At 39.5% G+C, this 20,866-nt stretch overlaps 2 protein-coding genes across 2 annotated transcripts; both read left to right on the top strand.

Moving 5' to 3' along the window:
• Nucleotides 1–376: 376 nt before the first annotated feature.
• LOC149812640 (BTB/POZ domain-containing protein At1g55760-like) lies at nt 377–3,665 on the top strand. The gene is made up of 4 exons (XM_089992163.1): nt 377–697; nt 1,457–1,602; nt 2,009–2,130; nt 2,834–3,665. The coding sequence occupies exons 1-4, from the start codon at nt 579–581 to the stop codon at nt 3,437–3,439; spliced, it is 993 nt and encodes a 330-aa protein (XP_089848289.1). The 5' UTR covers nt 377–578; the 3' UTR covers nt 3,440–3,665.
• A 6,918-nt stretch (nt 3,666–10,583) lies between these two features.
• LOC149812639 (subtilisin-like protease SBT5.4) lies at nt 10,584–17,691 on the top strand. The gene is made up of 11 exons (XM_089992264.1): nt 10,584–10,661; nt 10,955–11,061; nt 11,140–11,237; nt 11,381–11,545; nt 12,548–12,659; nt 14,368–14,905; nt 15,393–15,481; nt 15,578–15,826; nt 16,277–16,391; nt 16,487–16,700; nt 17,144–17,691. Exons 1-11 carry the CDS (start codon nt 10,584–10,586, stop codon nt 17,689–17,691), a joined length of 2,313 nt encoding a protein of 770 aa, XP_089848390.1.
• The last annotated feature ends 3,175 nt before the right edge of the window (nt 17,692–20,866 follow it).

The raw sequence follows: 20,866 nt of genomic DNA, 5'->3' as shown, positions 1-20,866 counted from the left end.
GAACTGTTACTAATCGAACCATGACGAGCATAGGCTCAGGGGGCGGGAGTCTTAGCCTTGGAGTTTTATGCTGCCGGTGCGACCACGGCAGCCTGAGTCAGCGCGATCAAGTCTTAGAGATGAATGCGGTTTATTGGGGTTATAAATCTAAAAAAACGAGCTTAGGGGCGTTTTAATCTATTAAAACTTAAGATGAAAATTCCTTGCGTGGCCATTTTCCAAAAAAAAAAAGTGAAAGGTTGGCCGAATCCATCAGTAGGAGTGCTGGTAGCTTTTCCAAACTACCCAACACTTTTTTTTTTCCTTTTATATGATCACTACACGCAAAAGCTTCTCTCTCTCTGTCTCTGGCGTAAAGGAAGATCCAAGTCTGGTTTTGCGTGAAGATTGGAGACTGAATCTTCTATGTACGGTCATCAAAACCTGCTACCATCCTCACCCGGAAGATCAGAGAGTTCCATGGTTACTGAGAAAGCCTTCCTCTACTCTACTGATTAAACCTGGGGAATCCCGGAGATTTTCTGGAAGGAATCCTGGATTGCGTCAATGAGATCACTGCGATCCTAGCGTCCTCCCGCATGACAGATAGCACGTACCGCGTCGAGACCACAACACGTCTTGCGCAATGGAAGATCGACAACCTATCGGCTTGCACATATAGAAAATCCGACCCCTTCAGGATCGGCAGGTGGTGCTGGTGAGTAAAGAATGATCGGGGTGCATTAAAATAAGTTTTGATTTGTTTAAAAATTAGTTTTTTAGGCCTCCCCAACTTCTAATTTGCTTTGTAGGTACAGAATTCAGGCCCCTTTAGGGTTGGCATGTGGTGCTGGTGAGTGAAGATTGATGCGTTGCACTAGAAACAAAGTTTCTCTCTGTTTTCAGTAGTTTTTAGGCCTCCCCAAGTTCTTAATTTGCTTTGTAGGTACAGAATTCAGGCCCCTTTAGGGTTGGTAGGTGGTGCTGTTTAGTGAAGAATCATATGTTGCAGTAAACAAGTTTTTGCTCTGTTTTCAATAGTTTTTAGGCCTCCCCAAGTTCTTATTTTTTCTTTATATCTACAGAAATTCAGGCCCCTCTAGGGTTGGTAGGTGGTGCTGGTGAGTGAAGTACGATGTGATGCACCAAACAATTTTTGTTTGGTTTTCAGTAGTTTTTAGGACTCCCCACATTCTTAATTTTCTTTGTATGTAGAGTAAAATTCAGAACTCCTTTAAGGTAGATAGAAGGTAGACGGTGCTTGTTATTAACGTAAGATGGGGTGCAGCAGACAGATTTGCTTGGTTTCAAGTAGTTTTGAGTCTTTATATCTATTGCTTGATCGTCCACTTTGCTATTTCTTTGGTCTACCTGTTTGGTTTTAATTCGTGTGATTTGTTGATGGAATTTAAAGTTAGAGAAATTACTCTTGTTTTTATGGTGATAAGAATTAATGAAATTTAGAAAATAAATGCAGGTTCATATCGGTTGAGAGGAGCAGGGCATTGCATATAAGACTATTTCCAGATCTTGGGAAGTTACCTAGGGAACCAGCTCCAATCGCATCGTTTATCATTCGGCTCCTCTGTACTAACGGGAATCGTAATGCTCTTGTTTATCCTGGTATCTTTTCTTAACTTGTTTTAAAAACCATGTAGGGTGATGATCCTTTTTAACAAACTTTAAATGAGTTTTTGAAATTTATGATGTGTTTATTGTTGATTCATTAGTGGCAAGCATGAGATTTGAATCCCATAGTCCCTTGGCTATGATGTTGCAACTGTACAGATTGGGCTATCCGCTTAATTATAAAAAAAAATTGATGAAAGATTGGAAGGTACATGATTTGCAAAAGTTTCTTTACTTTTCAATCGGATGAGTCTAATATAGTTGCAACAAGGCCATTTATCTTAAGGATGGAAAATGATGCATATGAGCAAAGCGATAGGTGATTCTTGCTGTAACAAGCTCCTGAAATCACTTTAATGACACCCAATTTATCTTATGTTTTTTATTTTTATTTTCTAAGAAATCAGTGACAAGTTGCTAAAGAGCAGGGAAGATTTTGTCTGGCCGCTCGATATTTCATCACTCAGCGAGAAATTCATAATTGACGTAGAGTTTCTGGATTTGAAGATCATGCCTCCTGATGTATGAAATCCAATCCCCTGCTTTTTGCATAGCGCTCTCATTTATCTTTTCTAGTTCTAATGCAATTTCAAGGCCTTTGTACATAGACATAGCTGTTCTGCATCATCAAGATCATGGTAACCCACTTAAAGTGGGTAGCAGAAAGATCCATAAGCACAAAATATGATGAAAAATATCTTCATAATGTACAGCACATCTCTATGATCACAAGCAGGAGTTGATTCTTGTTCCCTACTTGTGGTCTCGCTCTTTCAAAAATTTGTGGTCTCACAATCACCCCCCATTCTTTCAAAAGGAAACAAACAAGGAAACAGGGTTATTCTGAATACTTAAATACTTTATGCCATCATTTGGATGTGTCCGTCTCCCAATTTATTGTGTGTGCAATTTCTTTTGCATTCTTAAAAATGAAAAGAAAGACAAGATCTGTGTTGAACAACCACAAGTGTGCACTTCTCCATTTCCATATGATTGAAAAGTATTGTCATTATACTCATTAAAAAAAAAAGTATTATCGTTATATATTTTATCTAAAGGAAAAGGGAAAAGAAATCGCTTATCCTTTTTCCAATTGCTAAGACCAATTAAAAAAAATGAATTAATGTGAAAAGCAGCCAGTTCATGTGTTACTGCATTCAAATTTCCGTATGTGTGGTACTCGGTGCGCTTTGTGGTGCTGATTCTTCTGAGCTGCGTATTCCAGGGTGGTGAGCCGTGCTCAATCTGGTCTTCCAAAGAAACCATTCAAAACAAGTCAAGCCTTGCAGCCTTATCCAGCCTGGGTCGGATGTCATCTGAAAACATACACACAGATGTCACAATTGACGCTTCTAATGGCAGTATTGGTGCACATCGTGCCATTCTTGCCAGCAGATCACCAGTTTTCCGCAGCATGTTTGCTCACAACCTTAAAGAAAAGGAACTATCAACCATTAAGATCAGTGACATGACTATCGATGTTTGCCAAGCCTTTCTTAGTTACATATATGGATCCATCCAAATTGAAGACTTCATGGCCCATAGGTCTGCTCTGCTTCGAGTTGCAGACAAGTATGATGTCTCTGATCTGAAAGAGCTGTGTGAGGAGAGCCTTATTGAGGACATTGACACAAAAAATGTCCTTAACAGGCTCCAAGATGCTTATATGTATCAATTGCCAAGTCTCAAAAGAAGCTGCATTACTTACCTCATAAACTTTGGCAAAATATTCGATATTCGTGATGATTTCAACATTTTCCTCCAAAGTGCTGATAGAGAACTGATCAGTGAGATATTTCAGGAGGTTCTAAACACATGGAAGGGCTTCTAATCAGGGAAGTATGAAGAATGTGGTTTGTGACAATATTCGTTGCGTGTTGTCAATTGGTTATACTTTGTACAGAATTTGTTTAAGGCCTAAAGCTATTCTTTCTGTCAAACCAAGGTCTGCATTTTTTCAGTATGTCTGATGTTTCTGTCTCATGTATATTGTTTATCCGAATGAATTATGTATGGATAAATATGTATACAAGATCCAGTTTGAAATCAATATCCATAATTTTCTAATTTGTATTCATGCTAGTTCCATGCTGTATGTGAGTAAGAAACAAAAAGAAGAAAAAATAAAACTAAAATGATGTCAATTGAATCTGTAGAACTTTGTTATATTAGACAATTGAGAATAGTCAAAGACTAAAGGCTTGCAAATCAGTTTTAGTAACTGTAACTATCAGTTATGCTACCAAACATGCTGCCTCCGGGCAACCTTAGTGGATTTCTTTCTAGGTGTAAGGCCTGTTATGAGTAGGCTGCCACTAACTATAAATGCCAGAAGTTGTGGTCTACAAGATCTGGACAAGATTAGAGCCTATATTCTGTTGACTAAATTTTAGTATTTCCTTAAGGGGCATCTGATTCCGCGGGACGCCTGCTCTGTGGGGCCCATTCATGCCTGCACACCCACCCAAACGTGGGACGCATGGATGGGTGGAACACTGCATCTCGTGTGTCCTGTGTGGATTCATTTTGCTGTCCCACTCTGTTCCTTCCTCCCCCCTAGAACAGGGAAGGACAGGACAGTGTGGAAACCTTTGAAAAAAAATGCCCTTATCCAGGGCTGTCTGCAGACAGGACAAGACACCATGTCCTTGTCCTCCCCCGTCCGTGAATCAAAACCCCCCTTAAGGGACTGATTCGAACATTGCCAAATATATTCGATTTTGCGAATCAGTCTGGACATTTTGTACCTTGCAACAAAGTTCTTGAGGTTAGCATCCATCTCACTAAAGAGGGTCTAGGGATCTCTTAATTGTGCCCCAGGACAATCACATGACAGCACTTCATGGGCTCCACAGGCTCTCTTCAAAATGCGGCCATGTGATTGGGTGTGGGACATATGGGATCACTTAACAGATCCATGGATCCCAGTTTCCATGGAAACGGTTGAGGGCAGCAAAATGATGTTTCTGTCCTTCCGGAAGGGCCTTTTTGCAAAATATAAATAAGGCAGGAACTATTCAAAATTGTTGTTCTACCCTTACTTAAAATACTTTTGGTTTTAACCCCAAGGGGTCTGGTGTAGTGGAAAGGGGCTTTGACCACTAGCCAGGTGGTCAGGGTTCTATTCCCATGGTCATCAGCCCTTTGCATATAAGATGTGGGCAAAGGCATTATGTCCCTTGCTCGTGCCGAAGCAAGGTGATTCCTTGGGGCAAGGGGTGTACCATGGGTTTTTGGTTTCGTTTGATTGATCAGGGGTATAATGGTTATTTCAAATGATTGCTTAATAATGGCCAACATGACAATAGTAACCTGCTAACACCTAGGGATGGCAGTGGACCGGGGGAAAGCGGGGCCCCGCCTCGCCCCATTTGGACCGGGGATGAAGGGTATGAAACAGGGATGGAGGCGGGACAAAGGTTAAAATCCATCCCCGTTCGGCGATGGAGGCGGGGATGGACATACCCTTTTCCCCGCCCCGCCCCATCCCCACCATGATCCCCGCCCCATCCCTGCCACTTTTCCCCACCTCATCCCTGCCCCGCCCCGCCCCGCCTCATCCCCGTTTGAACCGGGGATGGAGGACATGAAACAGGGATGAAGGCGGGGGTGGAGGTTAAAATCCATCCCCGCCGAGGATGGAGGCGGGGATGGAGGTTCTAATCTTGATGCGGGGCGGGGGTGGAGACCTTGTCCCCCGCCCCGCCCCACCCCACTGCCATCCCTACTCACACCCTTTTGATAGATAAAGTTTTTGAGCTAATGGTAGAAAAGGTGGGGACCCCTTTGCAAGATATCCTATCCCAATTTGACATGTTATTTATGAATATGGATCTTTTAAGTAAAAACTGAATGTGCATTGGAATCATATTCGAATATGGTCAATAGAATTATTTTCAGATTCAGGTCGGATTTGGGCCATCGTTTTCAATAGGATCTGGAATTGATCCAAATGAAAATCTGACCTGATTGCATTTTTTACATCTAAATAGTGTGTTTTTGTTTTATTTTTTTATCCAATATTATCACATGTATTTCAGATTCAGATTCAGCCTTACCTCCTCGGATCTGGATCTGAATTCAGATCTATTGTTTGGATTTCATATTCTGATTCAGATATGATAAGATTCACCTCAATCCATTTTTACCTTCCTCTCAAAAAAAGAAGACTCAGCTTGAATCCAACCCGTTTGCACTCCTACTTGCTATTTTAGTTATTCACACTTTTCTTTATATTTTTATTTATGGCAAATAAAATTTCAATTAATGGTGAGATTTTGCCTTGCCAAAGAAAATCCCAATAATTATATTTGTGACATTGTTTGTGATGACACCAGAACAGATCCAACAAAGATCTCATTGTGCAAAATACGGTTCATGCACATCCATTCTCCTGTCATAAAAGGAAAAATATAACCTGGTTTTCTCGATCCATGGGAGTACCCTAGGTTCTTGAAAACTTGAATAGATTGTGGGCTCACTACAAGAAAAGGAAGCTTTACTAGTGCAAAGATTGTATCAGTGAAAACTTTTACTGGCACAAAACGACCGCCAGTAAAAGCATCGTCGTTGATTCGTCAGACATTGACCAGTGAAGTGATTTTTACTGACGTAAACTTGCGCCAGTGTACATATTTTCTTTGGCACAAAATTTTGCCACACATTTGTTTATAATTGATGAAAATTTGCGCCAATGAAATGTTCTTCAATGGCACATGTTTGCACCATCAAAACCCCTTTCTAAGTTGAAAAAGGAGGCCTTTTACTGGCACACTTATGCACCGCTGAAAGATCTTCACTAGCATAATAATGCCAGAAAAAGTGTTGGTCACTGACGCAATAGAAGCGCCAATGTATTTTAGTTGTTTGTACAAAAGCACTAGCATTTAACCATAATTAGTGATAGCACGTCTACTGAAAATCAAGACAAAATTGACATAGTATCCGTGTTGAAATCTAAGAACAACAAAATCACAAACAAATTTCATAACTAAAAAACTCTTTCCGTTCATTAATGTAAAGATTTACAATTCAATTATGAAATAATATTCAGTTCTCGTGGAACTCACTAAATATCACATCTGATTGAGAGGGAATGCATTTGTATCAACCCTACACGCTATTCCGCGAGGAATGAGTTGGGTACTGTGCTTAGGATAAGCAGTGCCTATCACCCTGACAGACAGCCCTCAAGTTCAAGTGTTTGCTCGTCGTTTAGGCCGGTGAGTGGCATTTCTGCTCATTGCAGCCACCTCCAGGGTTCTTCACACCTGGATAGTACCAGGACCCTTGTGCCTCTAACTGCCCACCCGAAGACCTACTATGACCCACAACTCCAAATGAGCCTTGCCGTCTAAAAAACCTTACCATAATAGTGTAGTGAATGTAATGAAAAGAGGCAGAAGCACCAATAGAGCCAAAGGCACTCTTAAAGAGTGACCACAAGAGTCAAGAGCACAAGCACTAAAAGTGCACACACAAAACACTCAAAAGTGAAAATGACTTAAAGTCATAAGTTGGATATTATTGAAGAAAGAAAGAGAAGGGTGAAAACCCATACATGCAAGAGGAGAATACCTCCTCTATTTATAGAGGAGGGAGTCTCAAAGAAGGGACCACAAGGGGGCTCCCTTGTAGTCGTTGGGAGCCCCAACGGTCATAAATCTGACTGTTGGGCCCCTTGTGGTCTTACAAAAAGGAAAAAATAAAAAGTAAAAATAGTAAAAAGGAAAAAGAAAAAAAGTAAAAAGTAAAAAAGAAAAAGTACATGGGTGGTTTTACAAGAATACCCATATCGGGTATTTCACTAAAACAGAAACAATATATATATACATATATGTATATATATACTTATATATATATATATACGGATGTATATATATATATATATATACACATATTTTAACAGTGAAGTGTAGATCGTGGGAAAAAGGTCTGTCATCCTCCTCATTATAGTCCTCTTATAGAAGCCATAGCATTTCGTCGGAATACATCCTGTCTTTTGACCGTCCAACAATTGTTACAACTTTATACATTCAATGTTCTTACTTGTGAAACTCAATAAAATATTACACATCCAAACGATAAACATTAAGCCCAACACTTCTATTACAAATCCATTAAGCCCTCAAGACTGCAACTTGAAGAAACTGTTGACAGACACCTAGCAGCTGTTGATAAGGCCCAACATAGAGTGCCCATCGCATAGCCAATCCTTCAAAGTGCCTACACCCACAAGTTCCAATAGATTGTCATAAATCCAAGAAAAGAAGACAACATAATAGTATGCAATATACTGTTATAGAGCAAGAGTTGGAAAGTAAAGAAAAAAGAAAAAAATCCTGTCAAGGGTTAAGCCATCGAATATTACAAGAAGCCCACATATCAAAATGAAGAAAAATCAACATAACAAACCAAGTATCCAATGTATTACGTTTAGAACAACACCCCAATTACAAATTTTACATCTAGAACAAATTTCAAAAGTGCAGTTAACAACTGTACCAATCAGATATGTTAAGTAGTGAGCTCACTAATACAAAATAAAACAATCCAAAGTATTGTCTATTCTATTTAATAATCTAGCTACCTGTTATAACCATGCATGCTTAGCAATAGGTGCATAAGCATATCATTGCCTGGGATGAACATATTGAAGAAAGTCTCCATAACTCAATCCCAAATAATAAAATATTACATGACCAAAGAGCTAACTCATAAATAATCCATACCTTAGCTCCAAATTATATAACTCCAAAACATGAAGAGAAAATAGTGGTCAAGTCAATCCACCAATACAAATTTTCTAATTTTAAGATAACAGATTTCTTTCATGCATGATTAGTGACGCAGTGCAGCTCATAATAATATTGTGACACTCGGCAACTCCCATCAACATATGATTCAATACCTACAGTACACCCACACTGACATTCAACTTAATATTTTAATTACAAATGCATCATTAAAAAATGATACAATAAATTGTAAAGAAAATATTGTTAAGATCTCACCTATGAGATGTAAAAAATTTGTTTGGTTGATCCTTATAATTTTCATCAATTGTTGAATTTGAGATTCCAGCTAATTTACTTTCTCAATTCATGGCCTCCCACTCATGCATCCTTCCAATTTGAGCTTCCATCACATTCACTCTTTCATGCAGCTCAATGATCTATTCTTTATATTCAACATTTTATTGCATCAATTGGATTCGAGTAGGACCTTGACCAAAGAAATCAGATGCCCTAACACCTACACTGCACTAGGGTAATGTGCAGTGGTACCGCACGTTACCAGGTGCAATGTGCGATGCACCAGGGCAATGTGCAGTGGCATTGCACATTACCAGGTGCAATACGCAGTGCACATTGCTGGGGGTAATGTGCAGCGGCACTGCACATTGTCGTGGGCAATGTGGAGTCCAGATCGGGTACAATCACATGGTATAAAATTTGTGCATTAAGCACCTGATTGCCGTTCATCAGGCCTTGGGGCCCACAACCGACAGGCCTGTTCCCAAGATGGAGGTCGATCAGGTGCTTAATGCACAAATATTTGTGAATCATATTGCACCTGATCTTTTCACGGCAATGTGCAGCAGAACTGGCCATTATGCGGCTGCAAAAGAATTTTTTTTATACAATATATACATATGTATTTTTATATTATTTTCTTGGGACATATATGTACACATATTCATATATAGACATGTGCTCACATTTGCTCTAGACCCAAGGGGTTTGGCGTAGTGGGATGGGCAGTTAGGGCCTAGTCAGTTTGATGGGCTGTCTAGGTTCAAACCCCAAGGGTGTCACCTCCTACCTCCTGTGTAAGCCGAAGCTTGGGTGACTCCTTGGGGTCGAGGGGTAAGCCCTCGGAGTTTTACGCTGGCAGGGCAGTGATCGTACGCATGGCAGGCTGAGCCAGCGCGACTAGGTCTCTGCGCCTTGAGTAGTTTCTCTGAGTAAAGTCTCAAAAAAAAAAAAGTGGTCACATTTGGACATATCTAGTTGGGTATGTGCATGGGTTATGGGTATCACCTATGTACATTGGGTTTTTTATCAGGTTTGTACCAAGCCTTCGCCTCGCTTGGTTCAAACCTAGATTTTCTACCAAGGTTTGACTTGGTTTAAGCTAAAGATCAGGCTTTGGTGCTATCGCCAAGAAGATTGCTTTAGATATTCAGAAAAAAATTGAAATTAATTTTTTTGTAAAATTTGGGGTGTACACACATGAAAATGTCTAGATCCTATTAAGATACAAATGCAGATCCAGATCCGTTGAGCATCCCTGTAACCAAGCCCAGTACTTCCAAACAAAACTCTTTCTCATACATATCCAATATCTAGAAATTAAAACGGAGAACCCCAAGAACTTCGCCATAAAAATCTGTCTTGATTTGGACGTATCTATTGCCATATTAATTGGTTGCAATCAATAATTAAATGAGTATGAGGTTTATAAAGCAATGAATCTTTTCGTATTTCAATTTTATCTTCTGAAGCAATCAATAATTGATGGCATGCATAAGATAACGAGTCTCATAAGAACGAACACGGATCCCATCATTAAAATATGATGGGTTCCATCATACATTCAATCCTAGCCATTCAATCAATAGCTAAATGGTTCTGCTGGATGGCTAGGATTGAATGTATGATGGAACTCATCATATTTCAAAGGATGGGATCGGTGTTCCATAAGAACACCCAAAAAAAGAAACAGAATCAATCTTTTTTTCTTATTGGTCTTTGGGTTTCCATAATAAAAATAAATTCTACTTGCCCATGAATTCCTAAAGCAAATTTGTTGGAGGAGATCTTCCCAATATCCGTCGGTATCTTGGACAGTTGGCTTCAGAAAGATATATATATAAAAAGAATCCCCACCTTGCTTTCTGGGCAAATTCAACTAAAAGTTCAGAAAAAAAAGCTACAGGGCACAGCACCATAGGGAATTGTACAAGATCAGATATGAGCTTTAGGCTTCCTTTCTGTCTTCTTCTTCTTCATCTCTTTTCATTCATTGCACCCTCTTATGCAGTAAAAAAGGTTAGTCTCTTTCTCTCAATTTTTTTTCATATTTTACACAGAGAAACCGTCGACCGGGGCAGGGAAACTTGGTTGCCTTCCCAGGGTGTAAAACGCCGTGACTAGTACCCTCGACCCCAGGACCTATGCTTTCTTCAGCTTTGGCAAAGGGTTATAATATTTCTGAGGGGATCGAACCATGACTGCCCGTCTGACAGCCGACGGCCGTTCAAACTAGGCTAACCCTTTTGCCTTCTAAATTTGATGCATGGTGGTAGAGGCATTGAATTGTGTATTTCTGATGATGATGGCAGTCGTACGTCGTCTACTTGGGGTCCCATTCTCATACATCTCCAGATGAAATCAATCATGAGCTCGTCAGGGATTCACATTATCATTTTCTCAGCTCGTTCCTAGGAAGGTAAAAGTGTGTTGCTATTTTCATTTACGTAACCATGCAACATAATTTGTATTCAATATTTTGACACCGTCTCTATAGCAAGGACAAGGCCAGAGACAGCGTATTTTACTCCTACACAAACCATATCAATGGTTTTGCTGCACATCTAGACGAGGAGGAGGCTGCAAACATAGCAAGTAATCTCTCTCTCTCTCTCTCTCTCTCTCTCTCTCTCTCTCTCTCTGTATATATATATATATATATGTATGTATATATATATAGGTACTCTTCCAATCTCAGTCCTGTATTTTAAGATTCTTTGGTGTTGTGGTCATGGCAGAGCACCCTAGTGTTCTATCTGTGTTTCCAAACAGGGGTCATTTCCTTCACACAACTCGAACATGGGAATTCATGGGCCTGGAGAAAGATGGCAACACTCTATTGCACTCAGCCTGGGATAAGACCAATTACGGTGAAGGTGTCATCATTGCAAACCTTGACACTGGTACGTATGATGTATCTCCCAATTTATCACTGTCATATATAGGAAACAATCTGTAGTATGCTACAGTCTGGTATGGCTAATAGTGAAGTAAATATTAGATTCCTTTCAGATATTTGTAACATGGACCATAGCCCCCTATGTCCATATGTTCCATCAACATCTTTATTTTTTTTTCCTATGGTGACATGATCACAGTCGTTGGTGCATTATTTCTTTCCATTTTCATGGAGTTAGGTCTCAATATTTGTGTTCCTGAAGTAATAATTTTCGTTAAATTTTGTATAGTTCTGCTCAGAGTGACCAGAAACTCGACTTACATGTGGAATCTTTTTTCTTGGAAAACCGTTTCCAAAACTGAAAACCTTGCATTTCCAAAACTCGTGGAAAACCTTTCTATATGCATGGGAAACCATTTTCCATCCAGTGAAAACCGTTTCACATTGCAGGGGAAACCTCTTTACTTTTTATGGGAATCTCATTTCACTTATTGGGGGGGAATACATTTCTTTCAATTTTTTCTTAAATAAGAAATTTCTTTTTTAATAAAAAGTAAAGAAATATGTGTTGCTTACAATTTTAATTAATAACTTATTTAAAAAACTAATATATATATATATATATTCAAAATTGAGAATTTCAAAATTTAATAGAACTGCATTATCTTTTCTTATTTCTTGATTCAATCCAAACTTTAATTTTGTTTAAATACTTTATTTATGGTATTTAATATTTTATTAAATGTATGCTAACTGTGCACTTATTTATATAAAACATAATCAACTTTATTAAAAAAATTACTAATTATTTGTCATAATATTAGTAAAAAAAAAGTCAATGGTCATTCTGAACACTCAGAAGGTGTCCTACCTTAGATCTGTGCCAAAGAAAAACATGTCATTCAACCAAACCCGATCCTTTTTTTACCACTAACACTTTGATATCTTTGAACATGTCCATCATATCAGACCTCTGATTACTGTTGCATTTTGTTGTCTTAAATAGGAGTTTGGCCCGAATCTGAGAGCTTTCGTGACAAAGGGTTTGGGCCTGTCCCTGCGAAGTGGAAAGGAGTGTGCCAAAATAACACTGATCCAAATGGTGTTCGATGTAACAGGTTTGCTTCATACTTGTTAAATTTTAAAAAGAAGTGGGTGCTGTAAATGGCTTCCTGCGTAATGTGCTTCTAAGAACACACTATCTTTACTCTTAATGCACAGGTGCAAGGGTCGAGCCACATGGTGAGTAGGGTGGGCACGTGCTCACCCTTACCCAGAAAAGATGCTCAAATTGTAATGTGCATTGCCCAACCTGACCCGGACTGCAGGTGGGCATTGCCCTAGTTAGGGTGGGCACCACTCATGCGTGACTCAAATGGGTTAGGGCATAGCTGGCAAACTTGTTCATGTCAAACCATTGATTGGGTGATTTAGTCTGAGGAGACATCCTAGCAATTTCTGATATAAAGTAAACCGAAAATTGCCAAAAACAGTGAAAGCTTGGCATAAACTAGTGAAACTCATTCGAGTGGTGAGTTTTTGAAGAATCGTCCAAGGTTTACATATTTTTTATTATTTAAACTTTTTGTTTTTAAAATATACAAAAAAAAATCAAAGTCATCAGTGTTGACTCGTTGAGTCTTGCTGAGTCATGAGTAGGACACAAACTATTTTTGACTGAGTCACCCGGTGGGACAACTATGGGTCAGGGACCAGCGTGACCCTGAGTCAAGTGTGATTGAGTACATGCCCACCCCTCTCTCTATTCCTTTGGTTATACAATTAGGTTTTTTTCTTTTCAGTTAGAGGGGTCTCTCTTTCATTATACTCTCCTTAGTTGGGAAAAACACCTTATAAGTTCTGCCCCAAACACTGGATCTGGATCTGTTTCCGTCTTTGTGGGATCTAGGGGTCGCTTAACTAACCACTTATAAACCTTGAACCAATTACATGACAGTATTTCAGCAATAGGATGCGGACTCCGTCTGGTAGGAGCTGCTAGTGCACGTCACCTTGTTGGCATTGCAGGTTCAAAACCCAATGATATAGTTGTATAACTGGTAGGGGTATGCCTAACCCCCTATCATAAAAATAGGATGCAGACCCCACTGAAAATGCAGTCATGTGATTGGCTGTCACATAAAGGGATTAGTTAAGCTATCCCTTGATCTCAAGTGCTTAATTTCGATTTACCTATTTATCTATCCAATGCAATGCCCAAGCTATCCCCATGTATTTTGTTCAAGACCCAATTTGAGATCCAGTTTAGCCCGCTGTTTTTCTTATACTCCAACGCATGCCATATATGTAAACTCTCTCTCTCTCTCTCTCTCTCTAGCATCATTCAGTGCCATCCAAACAAACCACCAAGTAGTAAGCAACCATGTCTTCCAAATCAAGCGCAAAAGACTCTTTTTTGACAAATTCTGGTCATCTTTAATCATCTTGTCCATAAAATCCTGGTTGATGTATATGCAATATTACATATGCATCTTACAGACCTCTCCTCTCATCTGAACGACGTTCACTCAGCGGTGGTTTCTTCTAATCCTGCTGATCCTGGTTGAGTAGGCTTTGTTGTTTTGTTGCTAGCTGTCTGTAGTTTCTTTTTCTTCAGCTTTGTTTTTTCTATATTTTAGTTTTGTTTCTACTTTCTTCGGTTCATGGGTTCAACATTTTGTTGATCTTCATGAGTATTAATGTTGATCTTCTTTCGGCTCTCTCTCTCTCTCTCAAATTTCATCTCATAAATTGATGGACTAATCTCTCCACACTCATGTATAATTCAATCGTGTTGACATGATATTTGTACTTGTTGGGCTTTAGGAAGTTGATCGGTGCCCGTTACTTCGACAAAGGCTACATTGACTATGTTCATCACCCTGACACACAAGGCTTCATCTCCCCTCGCGACCATGACGGCCATGGATCCCACACTCTGTCTACTGCAGCGGGCAGCTTTGTGCACAATGCAAGTGTATTCGGATATGCTAGTGGCTATGCTAAGGGTGGCTCCCCCAAGGCTCACGTCGCAGCCTACAAGGTCTGTTGGACTCCGGTTGATGGTGGTGAATGCTTCGATGTCGACATACTCGCTGCCTTTGATGCAGCAATAGGAGATGGAGTTGATGTGATCTCAGTATCATTAGGAGGCCCTGCAGGTGGCTATTTTGAGGACGGGATCTCTATCGGGTCGTTCCATGCCGTTAGCAAGGGAATCGTGGTAGTCGCATCGGCCGGCAACAGTGGGCCGGAGCCTGGCTCAGTGTCCAATGTAGCTCCATGGATAGTCACCGTTGCAGCAAGCACGCTGGATAGAGAGTTTCTTTCTGATGTGTCTCTTGGCAATAACATAACTCTCAAGGTTAGTGTTAAGTACTTACTTTTTATTCTAGTTACACTTTCAAAAGTACTTGTATGCTCTTGACGAACACGATGTTCTCTAGTAGTATTAAGGCAGCTTAACGTTCATTATTTGCATATGGTAGAGAACAAAATGTAGAGTTGCAGGAAATTTTATTACCAAATATTTGTAGAAACATTACTTTATGGTCATTCGCTAGTAGAATGAATGCGGCCAAGATCACCATAATCACCACCATGTCGACTAGCTAGTATTAGAATATGAACTCATAAGGTGCTAACAGGACCATGCCGTGGTGTCCAAACCATATTGGTGGCTTCTCCTTGAATAATAAAAAAAATCACTAAACTATTAACTTCTTCATATCTGATTTTACAAAGATTGTGATTCATAAACTTGTGCTTGCTTTATGTAACTCTAAAATATTATTCAGACACATTTGTGTAGGAAATTTTGAGTTGCTAATAAACTGTTTTTTCTTGGCTAGGGACAAAGTATTTCCCCAGATTCCCTTCCAAAGGGTCTTTATCCATTGGCTGCAGGGCAAGATCTCAGATTTTCTAATGCTACTTCTGCGTAAGTAATTTGAAGATTAGCCTAACTTGATCAACTCAGCTGCATTTGCAGTGTTTTGAAGTAATAACTCCTTTTCTTTTTATTTGGATCTACCAGTTTATACTGTATTGAGGATAGTCTTGATCCAAAGAAAACAAAGGGAAAGATTGTAGCTTGCCTCCGGGGAGGAGGAAATGCAAGGGTTGCCAAGGGATATGCAGTGTTGAAGGCTGGAGGTGTTGGTATGATCCTGTGCAATGATCCTAAAAGTGGGAATGAACTCCTCGCTGATGCTCACGTGCTTCCTGCTTCTCATCTCACTGCAACAGATGGCCAAAAGGTCTTTGAATACATTAATTCCACAAAGTATGTTTCTCTTCCATGCTTTTTACTCTTTAATTTGCAATGGAATTATCTGCTAAACATTTAGTAGATATATTGGATTTCATGAACTTGGTTTGGTTTCACATGACCAAGTAAACCAAACATTTCGCTTATCAGATTTTTATGTTTGCATGGTCGTTAAAATGAATATTTTGAACTTGACTCAATTAAGCTCATCAAAGGCGTCTTTGAAATTCAATTGTTATGATGCTCAGCTTGGTTCGTTGATGAGGGATTGACATGAGCGCACACACACACATGCAGGAATGCGTGCACACACATACACAAAGACAAGAATCAATGCTATACATCCATGTCCACAGTACATATCATAGGACAGGTAGTACAGCCGTTTCATAACTGCACCATGAGAACTAAACATCTGTCCAAAACTTACTACTAACCGAACAGTTTATCTTTGAATATATGCAGGTATCCTGTGGCATATATAGCGAAACCAATCACTAAGTTGGACGCAAAACCTTCACCAGTCATGGCTGCCTTCTCATCGCAAGGCCCTAACACAATCAATCCAGAGATTCTCAAGGTCCGCATTGTTGACATTCCCATTGGCAATTTTCTGGATGAGTTTGGATTATAACATATAATTCAGTATGTGTTTCATTCAATTTTACATGACAGCCCGACATTACTGCACCTGGAGTGAATATCGTTGCAGCTTACAGTGAGGCTACATCACCTACAAGCCTTACATTTGACAATCGCCGAGTAAAGTTTAACGTCGACTCTGGTACATCGATGTCGTGCCCCCATGTATCCGGTATCGTCGGCTTACTAAGGAAGGCTCACCCTGACTGGAGTCCAGCTGCTATTAAGTCTGCACTCATGACCACTGGTAGGAACCACTTCTTTCTGCTGCACATTCAAGTTGGCTTCTTGATTTTCAGGACTAAGATTCTGTATCATTTTTGTATCAACCTTTTTTTTTTCTATTGGCTAGGCCTATTACAGAGCACACATTGGTAGGCCTCCCGTTGGTAAAATCCTTGTGATCTTCCCAGCCCACGGGAGACAATACCGAGCCTTGACCTTATGGGAAAGGACAACCCAGTGGATTTTGAGCTGTGGTCATCCCTTGTCAGGTGACAAACCATGTTCGCCCCTAGCCAAGAAAACAGAGCCCTTGTGGGCTCTGTATATCAACCTTTAAATATACAAAAAAAGAATAAGTTGGGATCTTTTATTTTGCTCCATTATGCAGTGCGGATTGCTTCTTTTAGTAGATTTCATTTGATGATAACTAATAATTGTTTTATTTGTTTCTGTTTATTTTTTAAGCGAGACGGCGCGACAACATCAAGGAGCCAATCCGCAACGCATCTCTAGTGAAAGCAACACCATTTAGCTATGGATCAGGTCATGTTCGACCGAACCGAGCTGTAGACCCAGGCTTGGTTTATGACATGGGTATCAGTGACTATAGTAACTTCTTTTGCACCCTTGGTTACAACAAAACAGTTGCCTCCCTTTTCATTAATCCGACCTATGTCTGCCCCTCTCATGCACTTAAAATTGGAGACCTCAATTATCCATCAATTGCTTTCATTAATCTTACTGGATCGGATACTGTCTCTAGAACCGTCAAGAATGTTGGTACTCCAGGAACCTACAAGGTTCGGATCCAATCGCCGCCGGGAGTTTTGATATCGGTGAAGCCAGAGAGCTTGAAGTTTAAGAAGGTTGGTGAAGAGCAGAAATTTACAGTGACTGCTGAAGTTAATAGAGGTGCTAAGGGTGGTTATGTGTTTGGGAGGTTGATTTGGTCCGATGGTGAACACTATGTTAGAAGTGCACTTGTGGTCAAGGTTGGGAATAGCAGAGGGTGAAGTACAGTCTAGTCCAAGTGATGGAGCTGAGGATCATTGTCATTCAAGCTGATTTTTCTTCAAAAGTAGAAAATTAAAACATTGCCTTTTTTTACATTTCGTTAGACAATGATAAATTTTTATCACTTAGCTACATCATAAAGTCAAGTCGTAATTGGCATGCAATATTCTCTCTGTTCCACCAAATTCGCGTTTTCTTGAGTTTTATCTGTTATATCTATGTGTATTTGCATTTCATTGTTCTTTTGTATTATTTTCCAACCATCCTTTGAATTTCCATAGTTACACTCACGTTTGGAAGTTGGAAAGTGCTAAGAAAAACGCAAGTGGAGAAACAACAGAAATTTTCAAAAAAAAAAAATCTATTTTGCTCGCATTTTGACAGAATTTTTTTTTCAAGGGAGCCCTCACCCTAAACAAAACACTAATATTTTTTTAAAATTTTGCAAGGAGAAACTCAACTCGTAATCTAGAAGAAAAATCCCAACCCAAGGGAGAAAAATTACGAAAAAAAAAATCACTAATAAATCAGATGTTCACACCAAAGTACAAGTCACACACACACATATATATATATATATGTGTGTGTGTGTGTGTAAAATATTTGCTACCAATGAAGGTAAGGAATTAATGAGCTAGAAATCATAGGTGAAAGTTGTATCGACTCAATCTAACCGATGTGATGTGTTTAACGTAGTTTGTTTGCTAAGCATCATGCCTTGGATTGTGCTTTTCTGATGTAAAAATGTGATCTTGAGTTATGAAATGTTGGCATAGCCTGGGCTGTTGATTTTTGAACCTTTTAAAAACCTAATTACTTGTCATAATCACATCATTCAAAAAAAGTTTCTTACTAAACAAAGACAAAAAAATTGAAATTTTTTGAAGAAAAAATGATTTCTACTCTTTAGTTTCTTCTTTTCAATGGTATTCAATATATATATTGGGGGGGTCTTTCTACACACTTCTGTTATAATTTCAGTGACTGTTGACCTTCTTTTCATAGTCTCCAATGCAAGATACGAAAATTAGTTTTTAACCACTAACTACTCTTCACATAGAACTTTTGGTCAAAATGTCTTGCTTAGAGCTTTTAGGCGTAAAGTTGATATTCACATATCAACTCTACATGGACCCTTCAAATACTAACATTTCACACGCTGCACGGCATTTACTACACATTAAATAAATTAACATGCTCATACTATAATTATGTAAATATCACTCTATACAAAATAAATTGATCAAAATTTCACAAACTCATAACAAGAAGATAAAATTATTCTTTGACTAAGACACAACCACACACTATAATTTAACAATTAGCTCTTTTCATGTGAGTTTTTATTCCTGATTCAAAACTTGTTAAGTTGCAAGATTTTGGTTTGATAAATTAGTAAGAAGACCGTTGACTTGGTGAAATAAATAAGTGCATTTATCCAGAGCAGATCAGGTCATGCTCAACATGAGCGTTTTTGCTCATGCCAATATCGTGTATTTGTATTTTGAAAAGCTAAAAAGTCAACAAAACAATGTGGCATTCATCCAAAATGCAGACAGACGGCCACGATGTTAGCATGAGCAAAAACGCTCATTTTCAGCATTCCACATTTATCTGTTAAATCAAACTGTGATTGAGAGGGTCACTTTTAGCTCAGTCCATATCCAAATACAAGGTGTACGTGTCCTATATAAATGCAAAACTCTATCTGTGTAACGCCCTAAAATCTTTGACCCAAATTTTTTTAAATAAAATTTAAAAAATTTTGTTTTTGACATTCAATTAACGGATATACGAAATTCAAGGTTCTAGACCTTGGGGTTGGTTGATTCCAGGAGAGTCACAGGTTGAAAAACAACATATCACAGCTCAATAAGTTGATGAAGTTGGATGTCAAACTAGAAGCCATTTTGAAGTTTTTAAATTGATGGAACAAACGTTGGCCAAAAACTGTGTTTGTTCGCGATAAAGTTCCCAAGATACAACTAGACTTCGACCAAAGAGTGTCATTGTTTTGCAAAATCAGATCTATCCCACACATGAACTTTGTGAACCAAAACTAGAACAAAAGAATAGAAAGAGAGAAAGGCTTGATAACCATAAATCTAATGATCTAAAAAACAGAAAAGAGGAGTTTTTATAGATTTTAGGAGGGCCAACATGTTTTTTGATGATAAATAAAAATAAAAGGTTATAAATCTAATGTTTAGAGAATTAGACAAAGATGACGTTAAATGGTCACCTACCTTTAACCAACGGTCAAGGACCTTCAACAGTCACAAAGTCTCCTAAACACCATTTAAAAAACCTTTTAAAAGCTTTCAAATGGCCAAACTAAACAACAAATAAAAAGTCAAAGTCAGCTTGTTCAAAAGGACAAGGTAGGCTAAGTGTGATCAAAATGGACCTGGGCGCCTCAAATGTGCCTTGCACCGCTGCAAGCTTGCAAAGTGAAAAGTAGGGATGGCAGTGGACCGGGGGAAAGCGGGGCCCCGCCTCGCCCCGTTTGGACCGGGGATGAAGGGTATGAAACGGGGATGGAGGCAGGGACGAAGGTTAAAATCTATCCCCGTTCAGGGATGGACGTACCCTTTTCCCCGCCCTGCCCCATCCCCACCACGATCCCCGCCTCATCCCCGTTTGAACCGGGGATGGAGGACATGAAACGGGGATGAAGGCGGGGGTGGAGGTAAAAATCCATCCCCACCGGGAATGGAGGCAGGGATGGAGCTTCTAATCTTGAGGCGGGGCGGGGGTGGAGACCTTGTCCCCCACCCCGCCCCGCCCCGCCCCACTGCCATCCCTAGTGAAAAGTGCATCATCAAAGCACAAGGTGCACATGCATGTTAGCAAGCCATCCTTAGACACAAGAGTTTCCAAAGTATAAGATATAGAGAAAAAGTCTGTATTTAAAACACCCGAAAATCCATTTCTTAGATATTGGTCTAAACTTGAGAAGCTGATGAAGAGTATTTCTGCAAGACCTCCCCACAGCCCAGGATGGTGGGACCATCGATCCTGCGCTTCCTTTTAACAGGCTGGATATGAAATCTTGCTGTTGGTGCTGGTTTAGCAAGGATCATTGCAGTCAGCAACCGATTGTTAATCACAATTAGGAAGAGTGGAATGTCTACAAATCTAAAAAAATGGTCGAGCAAGATCGTAGGAGGAAAA

Source organism: Nuphar pumila, chromosome 16 (genome assembly GCF_984573655.1).
Source record: "Nuphar pumila chromosome 16, dmNupPumi1.hap1.1, whole genome shotgun sequence".
Classification (NCBI taxonomy): Eukaryota; Viridiplantae; Streptophyta; class Magnoliopsida; order Nymphaeales; family Nymphaeaceae; genus Nuphar; species Nuphar pumila.
This window is presented reverse-complemented; position numbering and strand designations above follow the sequence as displayed.